We start from the raw sequence: 19,526 nt of genomic DNA on the forward strand, positions 1-19,526 counted from the left end.
AAGGTCAAGCTTATTGAGATGTAATTAGTAAAATTTACGCTTTTCAGTATGAGTGTTTTAAGTGTGAGCTTGAATTCTGAGTTTTGATAAATGCATACAGTTATGTAGCTACCACCATAATCAAGATGCAGGAAAGTTCCATAATTTTCCAAAATTCTTTCACGCTCCTTTGTAGTCAACCCTCCCACCGTCGCTAGTCCTGGCCACCGCTGATCTGTTTTTGGTCCCTATAAACTTTCCTTTTTCAGGATAACATATAAATGGAATCATACAGCATGTTGGCTTTGGGGTTTGGCTTCTTTCATGGAGTGTAATGCATTTGGGACTCCAGATGCTTTTGATTGCAGCAAGTTGAGTGGTTCTGAGATCAATATGGAAAACCAAGAGCATTCCTGTATACCATTAATAACCAAGAGAAAATCTAATTTATTTTTTAAATTTATTTTTTAATATTTATTTATGGCTGCGTCAGGTCTTAGTTGCAGCATGTGGGATCTTTCGTTGTGGCGTGCAGGCTCAGTACTTGCAGCGTGCAGGCTTAGTTGCCCCACGGCATGTGGGATCTCAGTTCCCTCACCAGGGATCAAACCCACATCCCCTGCACTGGAAGGCGGATTCTTAATCACTGGACCACCAGGGAAGTCCCAAGAAAATCTGATTTTAAAAATGCACAATACCACCAAAACCCCCCTGAAGTACTTAAGAATAAAGAAAGTGAAACATGCCCAAGATATTTATAGAGAAATTTATAGCATATCATGAAAAGACATTAAAGAGGGCTCAGTGGAAGAGACCGTGTTCATGAAGAGGAAACCTGGTAAAGATGGTGATTCTTCCCAAGTAAATCTGCAACTTCAGTGTACTCGCAATCAAAATGCAGGTAAGGTTTTTCATGGAACTTGACGAGCTGTCATGAAATTCATATGGAAAAGCAAAGGCTAAGAATAGGCAAGACAGTTTTAAGAATATCAGGATTTATTATAAAGCTATGGAAATTAATACACTGTGGTGTAGGTGCATTGCTAGTCGGTAGACCAGGGTAACAGAATGGAGAGCTGAAATAATACCTATACATGTTAGAAAACGTTACAAGTGATGGTAGAATTGAAAATCAGTAGGAAAGAATTCAGTAAATGTTATTGGGACAGTAGGGATCTGTACAGAAAAGAATAAAGTTGAATCCCTAACTCATAACATACATAAAGACAAGTTCCAGATGAATTAAAACCTAATAGTGAAAAAGCAAACATTAAACACTTTTATGAGAAGATGTATGTGACCAGATTTCCTCAACAAGATATTAAAAGAACAAGCTATAAAAGAAAAGATTGATGCATTTATCATATAAAATTTAAAACTTCTGTACAACAGAAGACACCACAACAAAGTTAAAAGAGCTTTTTCTGGGGAAAAGATGTTTGCATTGCATATGTCCAAGGCATAATTTATACCCAGAATTCACAAAGAAGTCCTAAAAATCAGTAAGAAAAAGATGAGTGGGGGGGAGATGGAAGGGATATAAATATTTCAGTTAAGGGGGCCAAATGGCCAAAAGGCATAAAATGTTGATCCACTTCGCTTGTAAATGAGGAAATGCAAATTAAAACAAACATGATATACTGTTTCACGTCAATCAGACTGGCAAACGTTTTTAAATCTGACTATATTAAGTTGGCAAGAATGGGGAGCATCAGAACTCGTTTACACTGCAGGAAAGAGTAGAAACTGGTATAGCCTCTCTGGGGAGTGGTTTTGCATTGTCTGGAGGAAGATGCTACGCCCTGTGACCCAGCAGTTCCGCGCTGTGTGTAAACCCTAGAGAACGTCTCACATGTGCCCAGAGAGACATGTGTATTTGTTCCAGCCCTGTCTGTAATAGTGACAACTTAGACATATGCATCAATAGAATGAATACATAAACCATAATATATTCATATAATGAAATAGTATACAGAGGTTAAAAATGATCTAGAAAGACAAGTCTCAACCAGGATCAAAGTTTCAAAAACTGGCCAAAGGAGGCATAAATTATTCACTTTGGGGGAGAAAATGTGTCAAAGTATATCAAAATGTTTAGGATATAAACCCCTTGACTCAGTAATTCTATATGCAGAAATTTATCCCACAAATATATTCATACGAGAGTGCCAATATTTAAATACATACAAACGCACACACACAGATTTCTTTACGGCAGTATTTATAACAATAAAAACTAAGAAGCATATTAGGTATCTATTGCTACACAGCAAAATACCTAAAAAGTTAGCTCGTTAAACCTACAGTAATCTCACATGGCTTCTGTGGGTCAGGAATTTGAGGAAACTTCAGCAGGATGGTTCAGCTCAAGCTTTTTTCTTTAGGCTGTGGGTAAGTTATATGGGGGCTGCAGTTATCTGAGGGCTTCACTAGACTTGAAGGATCCACATCCCAGATGGCTCCCTCACTTGACAGGCGGGTTGGCGCTGGATTTTGATAAGAGATTCACTTCCTCTCCAGGGCTGATTGTGTGTCCTTGCAACACGGTAGCTGATGTCCTGCACAGAAAGTAATCTGAGAGGGGGGAAGCCACAGTGTCTTGTAAGATATAGTCTCAGAAGTCACACACTGCCATTTCCACCTTAGTCTGTTCTTTGGAGGTGAATCGCCAAGTCTGGCCCACATTCAAGGGGACCTACATTAAGCTTCACCTTTCGAAAAAACGAATGTCAAAAGAAAAAGAATTTGTATACATATTTTTAAATCTTTACAGGAAAAAAACTTAAACATCTGCTAATGAAAGGCTGGTTAAATGAACTGTGACTGTTATCCCAAAACTTTTTTTTGTAGGACAACCCTTCAGTTAAAAAAAAAAAAAATTTTAATGCACACTTCTAATGTAAAAATATGAGCTACAGTTGACACTTGAACAACATGGGTTTGAAGTGCAGAGGTCTACTTATATGCAGATTTTTTTCAATATGGAAAATTTGGGGGGATTTGCAACAATTTGAAAAAACTCACAAACCATGTAGCCTAGAAATATTGAAAAAGTTAACAAAAAGGTATGTCATGAACGCATAAAATATATGTAGATAGTAGTCTATCCTCAAATAAGGTGTGATACTTAATATAAATTAATAATGTGTTAGTTTTCTTACTGTTTTATAACTTTGCTTTCAAAGAATTACATTATCATCCAGTATGCCTCTCTCTCTCATAATTGGAGAAATTATGTATCACCCTATCATCACAGATAAGTGGGTTTTTTAAATGTAACAATGTTTCCAATCCTGTATTAAGAATATTACTTTTGGAGTTCCCTGGTGGTGCAGTGGTTAAGAATCTGCCTGCCAATGCAGGGGACATGGGTTCGACCCCTGGTCGGGGAAGATCCCACATGCCGCAGAGCAACTAAGCCCATGCACCACAACTACTGAGCCTGAACTGTAGAGCCCACGAGCCACAACTACTGAGCCTGTGTGCCATAATACTGAAACCCGCATGCCTAGAGCCCGTGCTCCACAACAAGAGAAGCCACCGCAATGAGAAGCCCGCCCACCACAATGAAGAGTAGCCCCCGCTCAACGCAACTAGAGAAAGCCTGAGTGCAGCAACAAAGACCCAGTGCAGCCAAAAATAAATAAAGTTTTTTAAAAAGCATATTAATGTAGTACTGTATGCCATATCAACTGTCTAACAATTCATTCATTAGTGTATAGGCTAGGCCACCGTGAAGCAATTCTATCTATCACACTGGGCTACCATAAAACAATCACATTGCTGCTTCTTTATTATCAATGTACAAATCATTATACCTGTAAATAAATATGAATTTCTTTTTCATATTACCTTTTCATTTTTGATACCTAGTGTTAGTAATACACATAACATCTACAGTGTTTTGTATCGTATAAGACAATATTGATGTAGGTACTGACAGACGATTCATCTTGTAAGCATGACATAAACTTATGGTATTGATAAACACAGTACAGTATTCTAAATGTATATTCTCTTCCTTACAGTTTTCTTAATAACATTTTCTTTTCTCTAGCTTACTTTAAGAATACAGTATATAATACATACAAAATATGTGTTTATTTTTTACGGTATTGGTAAGGCTTCATCAGTCATCAGTAGGCTATTCATAGTAAAGTTTGGGGGGAATCAAAAGTTATACATGGATTTTTGACTGTGCAGGGGTTTGGCATCCCTAACTTTCACATTATTCAAGGGTCAACTGTATATTTTCCAATTATATACATATACGCTTGACTAATTTTAAAAAAATTTCAAAAACTGGGAATTCCCTGGTGGTTCAGTGGTTAGGACTCCATGCTTTCACTGCTGAGGGTGCGGGTTCAATCTATGGTCAGGAAACTAAGATCCTGCAAGCCGCGCAGCGTGGCCAAAAAAAAAAAAAAAAACCTTCAGGGACTTCTCTGGTGGTCCAGTGGTAAAGAATCCGCCTTCCAATGCAGGGGACGCGGGTTCGATCCCTGGTTGGGGAACTAAGATCCCACGTACCACGGGACAACTAAGCCCGCGTGCCACAACTTCTGAGCTCGCGCGCCTCAGCAAGAGAGCCTGCGTGCTGCAAACTACAGAACCCATGTGCTCTGGAGCCTGCGCACCACAACTAGAGAAAGAAAAACCCACACACCACACTAGAGAGAAGCCCACACACCACAACTAGAGAGAGAAAACCCATGCACCACAACTAGAGAGAAGCCCGCACGCCACAATGAAAGATCCTGCGTGCTGCAACTGAGACCTGACACAGCCAAAGAAATAAATTTAAAAAATAAATAGCTTTTTAAAAATTTCAAAAACAAGTTTGAGTGAAAAAATTTCAGTGGAATACATATAGTGTGATTCCATTTATATAATGTTTCAGTAGATATGAATACTTTTTTTTGTTGTTTAGGCATGGCTTATGTAGTCGATAAAAACATGGTGAGAATGATAAGCACCAAATTCAAGATGGTGCTTATCTGGGGGAAGGAGAGAGAGAAATGTATGAGGAAAGAGTATATAGGAGACTTCAAATATATCTCTCACGTTTTAAGTTTTCCCATATTAAAAATTGTAGCATATTTATTGGAATGCCAAAAGGAGCTCAAGAACCAAGGAGTACCCTTCTGTTAGAGAGTAAAAATGGTCTTGGAAATTAATTCTCATAGAAATAAATCAAAATTGATTCATAAACTGTGAGGAAAAAAACCCACAGAGGACAGTAAGTAGAAATTGTATATTTTTTGCATCAATGCTGAGATTGCATCGCTGCCAGCCTTGGGGCCCCAGCAGGGCTGGGAAATGGTGGAGCTGCTAGAGGCAGGGGCGACAGAGTGTTAAGGGGAACCTGTAGACTCGGCTGAGATGGAATCGGGTGCAGGCTCACCCTCTGGGACCCTCCACTTCCAGTGGCTGCTGTTCTTGGGCTTGGTGAGCCCAGCCCTAGGTGGGGCTCCGTCGGGCTTTCAACAGACCTCCCACCTCTCTTCTTATGAAATTGCAACTCCTTGGAGATTAACTAGAGAATGAAGAGAAGCCCCTAGGCCCTACTTAGAGCAGGTATCCTGTCATTCAAGCTGAAAGAAAAGAGCATATTATTCACTTGGAAAGGAATAGCAACTCCCCTCCTTAAATGCCTGAGTGCTAGCACCACCCAGCAAATATCCTCTACTACCAAGTTTCAGTAGATGATTCAGCCGGTCTGTAATGAACAAAAGACAACTGAGTGAGGAAATGGACTTGTATTATTCAGAGGAAAGGAGAATGTCTTTTCTTTCCTTGAGCAAGAAGGGAGACTGACAAAAATTCTTTGCTTGACCAAACTTTCCTCAGGTTCCTGACCGGTCTCCTAGGCCCATCCGTGTAGTCTGTTGTGAAATCTGTTTTTAGCAAGAACCTCCCCCTGCCCCCATATCTGATCACCCAAGATGTCTGATCCGGTTCTTTATCCTCCACCCCTCTTCCCCACCCAGTGATGCCCTGGCTTGTTGGTTTAGCCAGAATACCCCTCATCCCTGATGTGATGTTTCCTCTTAGCAATTTTCCATCCACTGACCCCCACCGTGCTCCTTGGCTATAAATTCCCACTCGCCCATGCTGTGTTTGGAGTTGAGCCTGGTCTTTCTCCCCACCCCCCTGTAAAACCCCTTTACAGTGATCCCTATACCTATGTTGATAATAAAGTCTGCCTTACCATCTTCAAAAAAAAAAAAAAAATTCTATATTTTTATGTTATTAAGAACAAAAAGCACAAAATGTAATCAATGTAAATTTTAATACCTTTTAATGTTCAGAGGAAACAATGTACCTTCATGACTTGGAAGACCTTTTGTGAAAGTTCATTTTTTAAATATTTTTTATTGAGGTATAGTTGATTTAAAATGCATTAGTTTCTGGTGTACAGCAAAGTGACTCAGATACATACATATATATATACTTTTGCATATTCTTTTCCATTATGGTTTATCCCAGGATTTTTTTTTTTTTTTTTTTTTTTTTTTTTTTTTTTTTTAGTGGTACGCGGGCCTCTCACTGCTGTGGCCTCTCCCGTTGCGGAGCACAGGCTCAGCGGCCATGGCTCACGGGCCCAGCCGCTCCGCGGCACGTGGGATCCTCCCGGACCGGGGCACGAACCCGCGTCCCCTGCATCGGCCTGCGGACTCTCAACCACTGCGCCACCAGGGAAGCCCTATCCCAGGATATTGAATATAGTGCCCTGTGCTATGCAGTAGGACCTTGTTGTTTATCTGTTCTATATATATTATAATAGTTTGCATCTACTAATCCTAAGCTCCCACTCCATCCCTCCCCTACCTCCTCTCCCCCTTGGCAACCACAAGTCTGTTCTCTATGACTACAAGTCGTTTCTGTTTTGTAAATAAGTTCATTTGTGTCATATTTTAGATTCCACATACAAGTGATATCATACGGTGTTTGTTTTTCTTTTTCTGGCTGACTTCACTTAGTATGATAATCTTTAGGTCCATCCATGTTGCTGCAAATGGCATCATTTCATTCTTTTTTATGGCTGAGTAGTATTCCATTGCATATATGTACCACATCTTCTTTAACCATTCATCTGTCAATGGACATTTAGGTGGCTTCCATGTTTGGCTATTGTAAATAGTGCTGCTGTGAACATAGGGGTGCATGTAACTTTTCAAATTATAGTTTTGTCCCGATATATGCATAGGAGTGGGATTGTTGGATCATATGGCAACTCTATTTTTAGTTTTTTGAGGAACCTCTATACTGTTCTCCATAGTGGCTGTACCAGTTTACATTCCCACCAACAGTGTAGGAGGGTTCCCTTTTCTCCACACCCTCTCCAGCATTTGTTAGAAAATTCTTTTTTTTAATATGGCACATTATTTAATAAAAATTATATATAACATGTACATACAGAAAAGTACATAGAACATATGTGTACAGTTTAATATACATTTGTGATTATAAAGCAAAACTCTGCATAACTACCATCCAGGTGAAGAAATTCAGTATTCTGGAAGCCCCTATGTTGTGTACCATTTCTTTTTTTTCTTTTTTTTTTCTTCAGGCTCATTTAATCCATACAACAAACCATGATATAGTTATTGTTTTTCCCCTTTTTACACATAAAGAAATTGAGATTGAGATTGAGAGAGCTTAAAACCTATGCCAAATCACCATGTTGCCATAGCATGAGCTGTAATTTGAATTCAGTCTGTCAGACAACCTCGAAGCCCCATACCCTATTCACTACACTACAGAGACCTCTCCAAGCTGGGGTAGATCTTACTTTCTGCTCTTATGGTGTACCATTTCTTCAATTCAATTTGTTTTATCATAACATGAACAACTGTACAAATAAGCCTGTTGTTTTACATTTAAAAATTAATTTCAGAAAAAAATATTGCTAGTATTGATTTTTTTTAAATTTTCAAGATAATTTGGCATCGGGAAATGTTGGCCCAACACTAAGATGCCTGAGAAGACTGGAAGATACTGTCGTTTCATGGTTTACAAAAGTCTTGGCCCCAGTTGGTAACGGTGGTGCCACAGCTTGTAGCTGAGCCCTAGGCCAACAGTTGCTCCCCTGCAGTCACTCCAGGGCCCGGGAAATGGTGGGCAGTCCTTCTCGGTGACTATAACTGGTGCCACAGTCACAGTTAACCGTTACTTCCTGTGAGCAATACCTCTCTTCCTTGGTCAGAAGGTGATAAGTAGCTTCAGAATTGCATTTTCCTGACATTGGCCAATGGGGTAGGTGTATGGTCTTTGCCATTTGGGACTGCATTTGCTGTCTGCCTGGGACTCTGGGCACTTTTAAAAAAACTCTTGGGGCAGATTACCGTGATGGTTGGGTCGAAGCGTCCAGGACCCAAGGACCAGGAAACATCACCCTAGACCAGGATTTCTCTGCCTCGGCACTTCTGATGCTGTGGACTAGCTCATGCCTTATTGGGGCTGTCCTGTATGTTGTAGCGTGTCTAGCAGCATCCCTGGCCTCCACCCACTAGATACCAATAGCTTTTTTAAAAAAATTTATTTTTATTTTTTATTTTTATTTTATTTTTTTAAACTTATTTATTGTTGGCTGTGTTGGGTCTTCGTTTCTGTGGGAGGGCTTTCTCTAGTTGTGGCGAGCAGGGACCACTCTTCATCGCAGTGCATGGGCCTCTCTCACTATCGCGGCCTCTCTTGTTGCAGAGCACAGGCTCAGTAGTTGTGGCTCACGGGCCCAGTTGCTCCACAGCATGTGGGATCTTCCCAGACCAGGGCTCGAACCCGTGTCCCCTGCATCGGCAGGTGGATTCTCAACCACTGCGCCACCAGGGAAGCCCCCAATAGCTTTCTCTCAGATGTGACAACCAGTTTCCAGACATTGCCCAGTTGTCCCCCAGGCAGCTCAATCACCCCCAGTTGGGAACCACTGCCTTGGAGGGTAGAATTCACATGAGGCTCATGGTCCCTCCACAGCAGCTGTGGAGGAGGTGGGAGAGGCAACCCGGCTGAAGGCCCCTAATTTGGACCAGCAGGAGGAATTAGGGCAAAGATAGGAGGAATGCAGCAGGCAGATAGATGGAGGCAGTAAGTTGGGGAGGGGCCTTCTGGGTAGCGGTAAATGGCAGTGGGAAGGAGGAGGGTGGGTGAAGAGCTCTGCGGCTCTGAGGCGCCAGGCAAGGCTCCATTCCCAGAAAACTGGGAGGAGTGTGTTAGCACAGAGCCCCATCTCCCCTCTAGAGAATGGCACTCGAGCCTTCCCTTCCCGCTCCTGAGCTGACCCTGAGCTCTTAAACAGCATTAGATCTTTCTAACAATTGTACCGCTTTCCTCTTGACCTTGTAGAGAGTCATGTGAATCTCTCAAGTGGGCTGGTTCCTTGGAGAGAGATTGCAGTCGTTTGACATTTATTCACCCATCAGACATGTGTCCGGCACCCACTTGGGCAAGGGCTGTGTGAGGTGCTAGGGACCCCACTAGTCACCCAGGACTGGATGGTCTGACTCAGCCAGCCCAGGCAGCCCTGGGAGAAGAGAGTAAGCCTGTCATGTGGCTACCCAGGTCACATCCCAGCTCGGCTCCTGGCTGTTGTGTCTCTTTGGGCCTCGGTGCCCTAGTCCCTAGTCTGGAAAATGGAGTAGTAAGAATTCCTATCCCGTTTGGGTGTTGAGAGAATTGAGAGAATATACAGGCTGTAGAGCAGTACCTGGCATTAGTGAGTACTCAGTGGTATTAATATCATTATTTTAATTTTTTTAAATTGAAACTACTACATAAGGACTGTAATAGACTTAACAAGTGTCAAGAAAATTCTGAGGGACAAGTGATCAAAGACTCACAGAGTGTCTCTTTTGAGATGGATCTTCAAGGATTAGTGAGACTTTATGGGAGGGGGGGATAAAAGGGTTGTAGGAAGATCATGCACTAAAATTCAGGCAGAAGAGCGAGACAGCAGGAAGTCACAGATTGTGAGCTTGCGAGCCCGGCTCACTGGGGGACAGCTGCTGGCCTTAGGGTCCGGAGCTGAGGGAGGAGGGTCTGGGAGGCCAGGAAGGAGAAGGGCCTTGTCAGGGGGAATCAGTCTGAATGGACATAAGTCCCAAGCCCCTTTGGCTTGGGCCTGTTTCATTTCTTACTTCTTTTCTCCAAAATAGATTTAGAAGAATGGGCTTCCCTGGTGGCGCAGTGGTTGAGAGTCCGCCTGCCGATGGCAGGGGACGCGGGTTCGTGCCCCGGTCCAGGAGGATCCCACATGCCGCGGAGCGGCTGGGCCTGTGAGCCATGGCCGCTGCGCCTGCGCGTCCGGAGCCTGTGCTCCGCAATGGGAGAGTCCACAGCAGTGAGACGCCTGCGTACCGCCTCCCACCCCACAAAAAGGGTAACCAGGTGGGGGGATGCTGGCAGCCACTTGACATGCGAGTCCAGCAGACGGACGGAGCACTGGCCTCCCTTGTCTGGGTACCCATGCTTCCCACCTCTGTGACCGCTCAGGAGATGTTGTTGGCCATTGGGGTTCCCAGAGGAGCAGATCCATGGGCCATTGGGTCGAGATGCATTTTCCAACCTGTCTCTTCTGCTGTTCACACGCTGCCTCAGGGCAGGGGCTGGACACCACCCTGGCAGATGTGGCTAATAAGCAGGGCATCTGTGCCAAAGGACGGTGGTGTGTTTATTTCTCTGGAGCCTGTGGTGTTGTGCCTGAGGCTTTGCTGAATCAGACCAGTGCTATCTGGCATCCCCTTGCTGCTGAGACCTCAGTCCAAGGTCACGAGTGTCCCCCGGATGGCCCTGGCCTTTGCTTCACCACTCTCTGAAACTCCCCAGAGTGAACATATATTTACTGAGCACTTACCAGGCCCAGGGGGGTGTGGTTACATGAGCGAGATAGACACCATCCTCGACTTTGTGGAACTTAAAAGTCTTGCGGGAGAGACAGACATTGAATAAACCATTGCATGTGGTATGGATAAGGGCTAAGAAAGGGGATTATCCAGGGAGTGACAGTGAAGAACAGGAGAGGAACCTAATCTTCAGGGGGTGCTGAGGTCAGGAAAGGCTCCCAGAGGAAGGAAGACTCTCCCTGGTATCTGAGAATACTGCTTAGGGGGCGGGACAGCATGGGGGTGTTGGAGAGATCCCCCCCCCCCTCTGAGCTGGCTTGTGACGAAATCCAGTGGGCTTCCCCAAGCTGCCTGTGTCTTTGGCATTGTGGCCATCCCTCTCTTTCTTAAATTTCTTGCTTCCTTTCAGACTCCTCGTTTGTCCCCTTAGCTGTCTTATCTTGCTCCCCAGATATAATTTCGGCCTTTCCAGAGGATGGCCCCATTTTTGGCTTCATGACCTCAAACCACCCTGCTGTGTTGCCAATGACAGATTGAAGGAGGTCGGTATGGAGCTGTAAGAAAACGCAGAGGGTTCCTAAGCATGTCCCAGCCATGAGCAGAAAACCTTCAGGGCATTCAGAAAGATTAATCAAGCCTCACAGCAGCATTTTCTGTAGCTTGGAGGATGCTTCTTGCATCGAAGATGACATTCTCCATCAAATAGGATGAATGAAAATCACATTTCTCTTTTTTCCCCTCTCTCTCCCCTCCAGGCTAATATTTGGCACCCTTTACCCTGCATATTCTTCCTACAAGGCTGTGAAATCAAAGGACATTAAAGAATATGTAAGTAGCACTTTTGGGGGGCGGGGTGGTGGTGGTGATGGGCTTAGATGGGGGGAGCTGGGCGTGAAGTGCAGGGGCGGGGCGCAGATGCCCTCTTTGGTGGGTACTGGGGGCAGGGCAGTACGGCGACCTGCTGGGTGTGACCCAGGAGTCCTCTCCCGGCTAGACCTCCTCTTTAGAACTAGAGTGTGGAAGTGAGCATAGCGGGGAGGCCTGGCAAGAGGAAATGGCACCTGGGATTGGAGGTCCCCAGTGGCCACAGGCCACTCTGTGGCCTTGGAAGAGTGACTTCATCTCTCTGAGCCTCAGTTTCCTTGTCTGGCCTGGAAATCAGCATTACTGGGAGACAGTCTGGCACTGGGGGCAGGAGCGCAGGTCCTCATGTCCAGCAGACCCTGCCTAGCAATTCTGATCCCCATATGCCGGTTCTGTGATTTGAACACCCCACTGTTTAAGCCCTGTTGCTTTATAAGCTTTTAGAGGGCAGGAGTTACCATCGTCCTATGACTGTTGCCCACTGCACCTCGCAGAGGGCTGAACGCACGGGCAGGGGATTAGGAGTACTTACTGGTCGGAGGATTGTGTGATTTGGGTGCCCCAGTCACAGCCTTAAATGTGCTGGGCACCTCTGGGCAGGAGAACCGTCAGACCACACCTTGATTGATGAAGACGTGTCGGGGGTGGCTGGGGAGGGAGGAGTGTCCCTCCCCAGGGAGGACAGTATCCCAGGTCGAAGTGCAAAAGATACAGATTTTGTCATCAAGAGACTGAAGTCAAGTCCTGGCTCTGACGTCTGATTGACACAACGCTTGACAAGAATCTTAACTTCCAAGAGCCTCGGTTTCCTCATCTGAGCAGTGGGTGGATATCAGCAATCCTAGCGCCTAGAGGTCCTTGCTCTGCTTTTACTCAGAAGAGGTCACTTGGCAAGTTAGGCACAGGCAAAGAAATCATTCAAAGCAGGTTTGGAAGTTCTCAGCTTTCCCAGGATGTCTTTCGGATGGAACCAGCCACCTCCAGATCAGCTCAACCAGAGCCGCCTACACCTACTCTCTGAGTTTCCTAGAACTGCTTGCCTGGCTTGCATTTGCTGCGAAGCAGGGGATCCAGACGGGGTGTGTTCTCCTGTGGAGGCTGGGTCCCCAGCATGTCTGTGAAGGAATCTTAACGGCTATAAATAGCTGTTAAGTTGCAAGCACAGAACCTCATGATTCCTAATGGACTCGGCCCAGGGGAAAGCACTGGGCAGCCTCCTCCAGGTCTCCCTTTCCCCGACTGCTTCCAGCCTGGGGAGGGGGGACGCTGTGCCAGGAAGGGAAGCAAAGCAGGGGTCACCGCAGTTCAAGGTCTGACCCTCCGATTTGCAGAGGTAGAAACTCAACGCTGTCCGCTCATCCGGGAGAGAGCAAACCCTGGTGAATTGTTTTGCTCTATCTAAACTCACAGGAGCCTGGTTTATGACTAGAACGGCAATCATTAATTTAAACTGAAAAATATAACTGACAAGCAGAGCAGCTGTTTGTGTTGGCGGTGAGCACGTGCTTCTCCCAGGAGGGAAAGCTTGAGAGCTAAGATTAGACAGTTTCTCGGTAAAAATGGAACTGGAAGCAAGGCACCCAATGGTATTACGGGAGACCTGCCTCCTTTTCCTGCGCTTTTTCACACGTGCTCAACTCATACACTTGCGTGCATGCTCACATGCTTTCTCCCACACGCATTCACACTCACTTCTTTCCCTCCTTTTGACCAACAGACCCATTTGTCCAAGAGAGAAACCTGGAAACTTCCTTTAACTCCTGTCCCTTCCTCACCACCCATCCCCACCCAGATGTCCAGGTGGTGACTGTGACCCTTCCTCTCTATCCTCCTTATAATCTTTCAAACCGGGTCTCTCCTTCTGTGCTGCCTCTCTCTTCAATGAGGCTCTCATCATCGTTCCCTGGAATGTCACAGTGGCCTCCTGTATTCTATTTTTTATTGCCACGGTAACAAATTACCATGAATTTAGTGGCTTAAAAGCACACAAATGGGGGACTTCCCTGGTGGTCCAGTGGTTAGAACTCCAGGCTTCCACTGCAGGAGGCACAGGTTCAATCCCTGGTCGGGGATCTAAGATCCCACAAGCTGCACGATGCAGCCCCCCCCCAAAAAAAAACCAAACCAAACAAACAAAACCCCCCCACAAATGTATTATCTCACAGTTCTGGAGGTCAGAAGTTGGATGGGTCTCACTGGGTTGAAATCAAGCCTCCTTTTGGAGGCTGTAGGGGAGAGTCCATTTCCTTGCCTTTTCCAGTTCCTGGAGGCCACCTGCGTTCCTTGGCTCGAGCCTCCTTCTCCATCTTCAGAAGCAGCAGCATTGCGTCTCCCACCATTCTTCCGTAATCCTGTCTCCCTCTGACCGCAGCCAAGAAATGTTCTCCACTTGTAAGGATCATGTGAATACATTGCGTCTGCCTGGATAATCCAGGATAATCTTCCCATCTGAAAGTCCTTAACTTAATAACTGCAAAGTCCCATTTGTCTTAGAATGAAATATACTCACAGGTTCTGGGGATTAGGACGAGGACATTTGGGGGGCAGGGGCTGTTATTCTGCCTGCCGTACCGCTAACTGGTTCCTCTACCTCCTGTCCCTCATCTCATGCTCTGTTGTCTACATCACTTGTACAAGCCTTTGAAAAATGGAAATCTATTCATTTTACTCCCCCTGGATCCTTTCATGGCTGCTTATTACCTGCAGGATGAAGTCCAAACTCCATTAGACAGTGTTGAACCTTCTTGATCTTGCTCTCCCTACTTTGCAGCCACTTCTCTACAAGCATTCAGTGCTTCTTTAAAAAAAAAAAAAATTTATTTATTTTCTTTATTTTTTTGGCTGTGTTGGGTCTTAGTTTTGGCACATGGGATTATTTTGTTGCGGTGGGCGGGCTTCTCTCTAGTTGTGGCGCAAGTGCTCCAGAGCACGTGGGCTCTGTAGTTTGCAGCACATGGGCTCTCTAATTGAGGCATGCGGGCTCAGTAGTTGTGGCGCACGGGCTTAGTTGCCCTTCAGCATGTGGGATCTCAGTTCTCTGACCAGGGATCGAACCCGCATCCCCTGCATTGGAAGGCGGATTCTTTACCACTGGACCACCAGGGACGTCCCACGTTCAGTGCTGTTGTTCTCAACACCCACAATGTGGTCTGTGGACAGGCATTATCAACATCACCCGGGAGCTAGTTAGAAATGCAGAGTTTCAAGCCCTACCCAGACCTCCTGAATAAAAGTTGGCATTTTTAACAAGATCCTCAATTTGAGAAACACTGCTCTTGACGTTCATAGCTTTTTATGTCTTTCCAAACTTACTGCACTAGTCAAGGTTTTGAGACAAAAACTTAAACAGAAAGGAATTTATGGGAATTTGTAGGATTAACTAGAAGCCTGGGGAAAGATATTCAGAAATTGGGGAAGATCTGAGAAGGCTGGGTGACAGCCAAGCTTATACCTCAGGAAGGGTCTGGTTAGGAAGCTGCTGCCCAGGTCACCACCATGGAACTGGCTGCCAGCTGCCCATGGCTTTGGAACATTTCATGAAGATTCAAAACCCTGGATAGGGGCATTTGACTTTTCCAAGCCTGGATAATAGGCCTTGCCTCCCATAAAGACCTGCATGCTGGGAGACACCCTCCAAATGAGAAAGCTTTGGATGCCGGTAATTAAAAAAAAAATACATACACACGTGCACACACACACACACACACACACACACACACACACACACGCACACACACACACACACCCTCAGAGATACTGCACGTTTGGTTTCAGACCACAACGATAAAATGAATATCACCAAAAAGTGAGTCACACAAACTTTTTGGTTTCCTACTGCATATAAAAGTTGTGTTTAGGGCTTCCCGGGTGGCGCAGTGGTTGAGAGTCCGCCTGCCGATGCAGGGGACACGGGTTCGTGCCCCGGTCCGGGAAGATCCCACATGCCGTGAAGCGGCTGGGCCCGTAAGCCATGGCCGCTGAGCCTGCGCGTCCGGAGCCTGTGCTCCGCAACGGGAGAGGCCACAACAGTGAGAGGCCCGCATATCACAAAAAGGAAAAAAAAAAAAAAGTTGTGTTTACATTATGCTGTAGTCTATTAAGTGTGCAGTAGCATTATGTCTAAAAAAACACTGTACACACCTTTATTAAAAGATAATGCTGTGGGGAAAATGGCACCAATAGACTTGCTTAACCACAAACCTTCAGTTTGTAAAAAAAAAACCCAAAAAACCACAATATCTGCAAAGTGCATTTAAAAAAGCACAGTAAAACGAGGTATGCCTGTATATTATATATATGAAAATATATAGTATAATGATCTATATTACAGTTACTTCTTGGGCTGCACAACATCCACACCCACTTTTTTACCCAGGTTTTGGCTTTAAAAAAAAACCTTCCAGGGACTTCCCTGGTGGCACAGTGGTTAAGAATCCGCCTGCTAATGCAGGGGACACGGGTTCGAGCCCTGGTCCGGGAAGATCCCACATGCCGCGGCGCAACTAAGCCCGTGCGCCACAGCTACTGAGGCTGTGCTCTAGAGCCTGCGAGCCACAACTACTGAAGCCCACGCTCCTAGAGCCCGTGCTCCACAGCAAGAGAAGCCTCTGCAATGGAAGCCCGCACACCGCAATGAAGAGTAGCCCCCACTTGCCGCAACTAGAGAAAGCACCCGCGCAGCAACGAAGACCCAACTCGGCCAAAAAGTGTATCATTGATACACTCTATATACTATATTAGGGGAGAAGGAGAATAAGTAAAAATAAAATTAGTTAAAATATTTAAATCTATACATAACACAGAAAAGAAGAAAATGGATAGAAGGCACAGGTGTCCTTATTTAGGCAAGTGGTCATGAATTCATATTTGGTATTTATGTCTTTGGATGCTGTTGGTATTTGTGTCTTTGTTAAAAGATGATTTTTAAAAGGGTAAAATAATGATTCTTGTACAAATATAAAATTGACACATGTTGAAAATTTTACTTAGCTCATTAAGTAATGAGGGAACCAGTAAGGTGTTAAACAATTCAAAGGAGACTCCAAAGAACAGATATATATAAGCATTGAGGAATGAGTAAATGACTTTGTTCATAGATATTCAACTGATTTCTTGGGAAGTAGGGCCATTGGACCCAATTGTACCTCCACTGGACAAAATTCTTTGGCACATCGATAGACTAAATTATTTGCATTGTAATCAGTTTTCTGTAACTTACAAAGTTGCAAAACAGCTCAAAGACATTGTAAAACAAGACACCTGCAGAATTAAGATAACTCGGAAGGCTGCTCTGGACAGCAGCCAGCATTCCACAGGACACCCATTCCGAAGTCTTTCACAACTTTTCCTATTACTTCCCTCTTCCACCATCCAATCAGTGCCCCCCTGTGCCTTCACTGTGGTTTCTTCTCCAAGTGTGTGGCCTAAATCTTCATTCCTGAGGAATCTGAGGCCTTAGTAGTCTTACCTCTGTAGGGTTGTAGTAGTGATCCATTGACTTTACCTCTGAATAAGACAATACTAGGGGATGCCCTAGAGGACCCTTAAATTCCATCCACCCTCCTTCCTGCCACATTGTGTAGTAGCAACTCTAGTTCCCTTTGATAAGCAGGATCAGTCGCCCCATGAAAGCCCATGAGTCCCTTTATTATCTATTTCCTAGTGGCATGGTGGTCTTGAAATGGCCAGGCGAGCTCCTAGTCTCTGCTTCCACTTCATCAGAACCATTTTATATCCCTCATGGAAGCATCCATCTTTCGAGTACTAAAATTATTAAAAAGCAGAGCTCAGAGGTTTGAGGAAGAGAAGCAGAAGTGTTGTGAGTGGGTTAGACCAGAGATTCTCAAACTTTAACATGCATATGAATAAATAGAGAGTTTTATTAAAATGCAGATTCTGATCCATTAGCTCTGGAGTAGGGCCTGAGATTCTACAAGCTCCTAGGAGTTTTCAGTGGCGTCAGTCCATGAACCACACTTTGAGTTACAAGGAGCTAGCATTAGGCTTAATCATAAGAAACACCACCCTCATTTCCTTGGTTCCTGAACCTTTAGATTCTGGCTAAGATGCTGTACCTTGTGTTGGTCACTAATTCAGAGAGGAAACTGCATCCTCTAGGACAGCATTATCACCTCACAGAATGCTTGCTGACTCCCACCTGGTTCTTTTCTGGAACTCTCCAAAGCTCTTGTAGCATTGTATAAGGCCAGCTGCCTCAGGGCTCTGGGGTACATGATTAGATCAGTGATTCCCCAAAACATCAGCCTATTGTCATATTTCTTTTGCTGTAAAAGAGGGCCCTTGGTCAGAAGCAATGTTGGGATGCATCAAAATGAGAAGGGCACTCACTGAGTCCACAGCTTGCTGTATGGCTGCCAGAAACATGGCAGTGGGAAAAGCAAGTCCACATACCCAAGAAATGAATATTCCAGAAAAGAGTCTATGCTGCCCTTTCTATGAAGGAAGGGGCTTGTTATGATGAGCCTGCTCCCAGGATGCTGGCTGGTGCCTTAAGATATGGTACTGTCCTAGAGATACTTAGTCACTACTGCTGGCAACTTGGTGTCTGAGCAGGGTCATGGCCAGGTCGCCCTTGGTGAGAGGCACGGACATTGCTGAGCCCATGTGTTCCCTCTGTCTACATGACCACTGGTCCATGAGCCCATTGAACATGCAATATCATGCTGAGGTAAAAGGCTCATAGACATCCATAGGGCTGGTCATCTCATCCACCTGCTTACCAAGAGCCTCCTCTGCCATCAGGACCTTTTGGTGAGCATTAGCAAGAACCACAAATATTTGCATTCTGTGGGCCCGTTCGTATAATTTCCAAACCACCTCAACACCAATCGCTCAGTCTTGTCCCTTCCAAGTACCTCATCATCTGTCCAAATTCTTACCTGGTGTTTAAAAATGTATCCCAGATTTGTTTTAATCAGGTATGGTAAGGCATGCAGACACAGAAATGGCTCATGGAGGAAGAAGCTTTTACTCACAGTTCCCTGGAAGTAGGAGGCACAGCACGCCATGCAGGGCCACATGGAGAAGCACCAGGGTCAGTGAGGAGTTAGAGGGAAAGTGAGGGGGAAATGTGGGCAATGACCTTTATCATGGTTTCTGTGGGAAAGGCAAGGCAAGGCAAGGCAGAGTAAGCAAGCTTAGAACTGGCTAGCAGGCTCTGGGGTGTGGGGGCTGCCTCTAGTTATCTGGTACCAGGTCCTGGGATGATTTTAGGGCTGGGAAGTATTGGCTCAATCTACGAGAGCTCCATAAAGGAGGTAGTTTGGAGTATGGATCCTGGATTGGTCAGTTTGCATGTCTGCTCTGGGGCAAGAATGTCTCAAGAATCAGCTAGTCCTAGAGGGGCCAGTCTCTCTCCAGTCAGCAGGACCCCAGATGTCACAGCATCAAGACTACAGGAAATAAGAAAATACAGTTAATAAACCTGATGACAGTATAAATGTATTACCTCAGGACATTTCTCCTTCCAGGCTAACTGTGCAGCTCAGAGTTCTGCCTGCAGGGAATTTCCTTCCCCACTCTCTCCAGGTCACCCCTGACTATACAGTTGTCCACTGTGAGCTCGTGCCAGCAGATGGTGCAGACTCATATGTCAACCAGGCTCACATTTGTCCTTTCTCAGTCATTTGGCGTAGGGAATTCCCCATGAGGCTGAAGCAGGGCCCGGATGCAGGAGGGAATGTGAGAGGCTCAAGAAATATTAGTGTGACTGCATCGGGGAGGCTAAAGGTGAGGCGAGGCTAAGAGGTGGCTGAGTTTGCTGTCTCCACAACTCATGGGGGAGGCCTTTTGCAGGCTCCCAGGAGCCTTGGGAGCAGGGTC

At 45.2% G+C, this 19,526-nt stretch overlaps 1 protein-coding gene across 11 annotated transcripts in view; it reads left to right on the forward strand.

Annotated features, from left to right (window-relative positions):
* Positions 1–19,526, forward strand: part of REEP1 (receptor accessory protein 1) — a 116,382-nt gene that overhangs the window by 43,607 nt on the left and 53,249 nt on the right. For all 11 annotated transcript variants that reach the window (XR_010835379.1, XM_067007271.1, XM_059079366.2 and 8 more), the window contains exon 2: positions 11,576–11,648. Coding sequence is in view for 10 of the 11 variants with exons in the window: in XM_067007271.1 (XP_066863372.1) it covers positions 11,576–11,648 (73 nt within the window). In the remaining variant the exon portion in view is untranslated. The remainder of the gene's footprint in view (positions 1–11,575; positions 11,649–19,526) is intronic.

Source organism: Kogia breviceps, chromosome 11 (assembly GCF_026419965.1).
Source record: "Kogia breviceps isolate mKogBre1 chromosome 11, mKogBre1 haplotype 1, whole genome shotgun sequence".
Lineage (NCBI taxonomy): Eukaryota > Metazoa > Chordata > Mammalia > Artiodactyla > Physeteridae > Kogia > Kogia breviceps.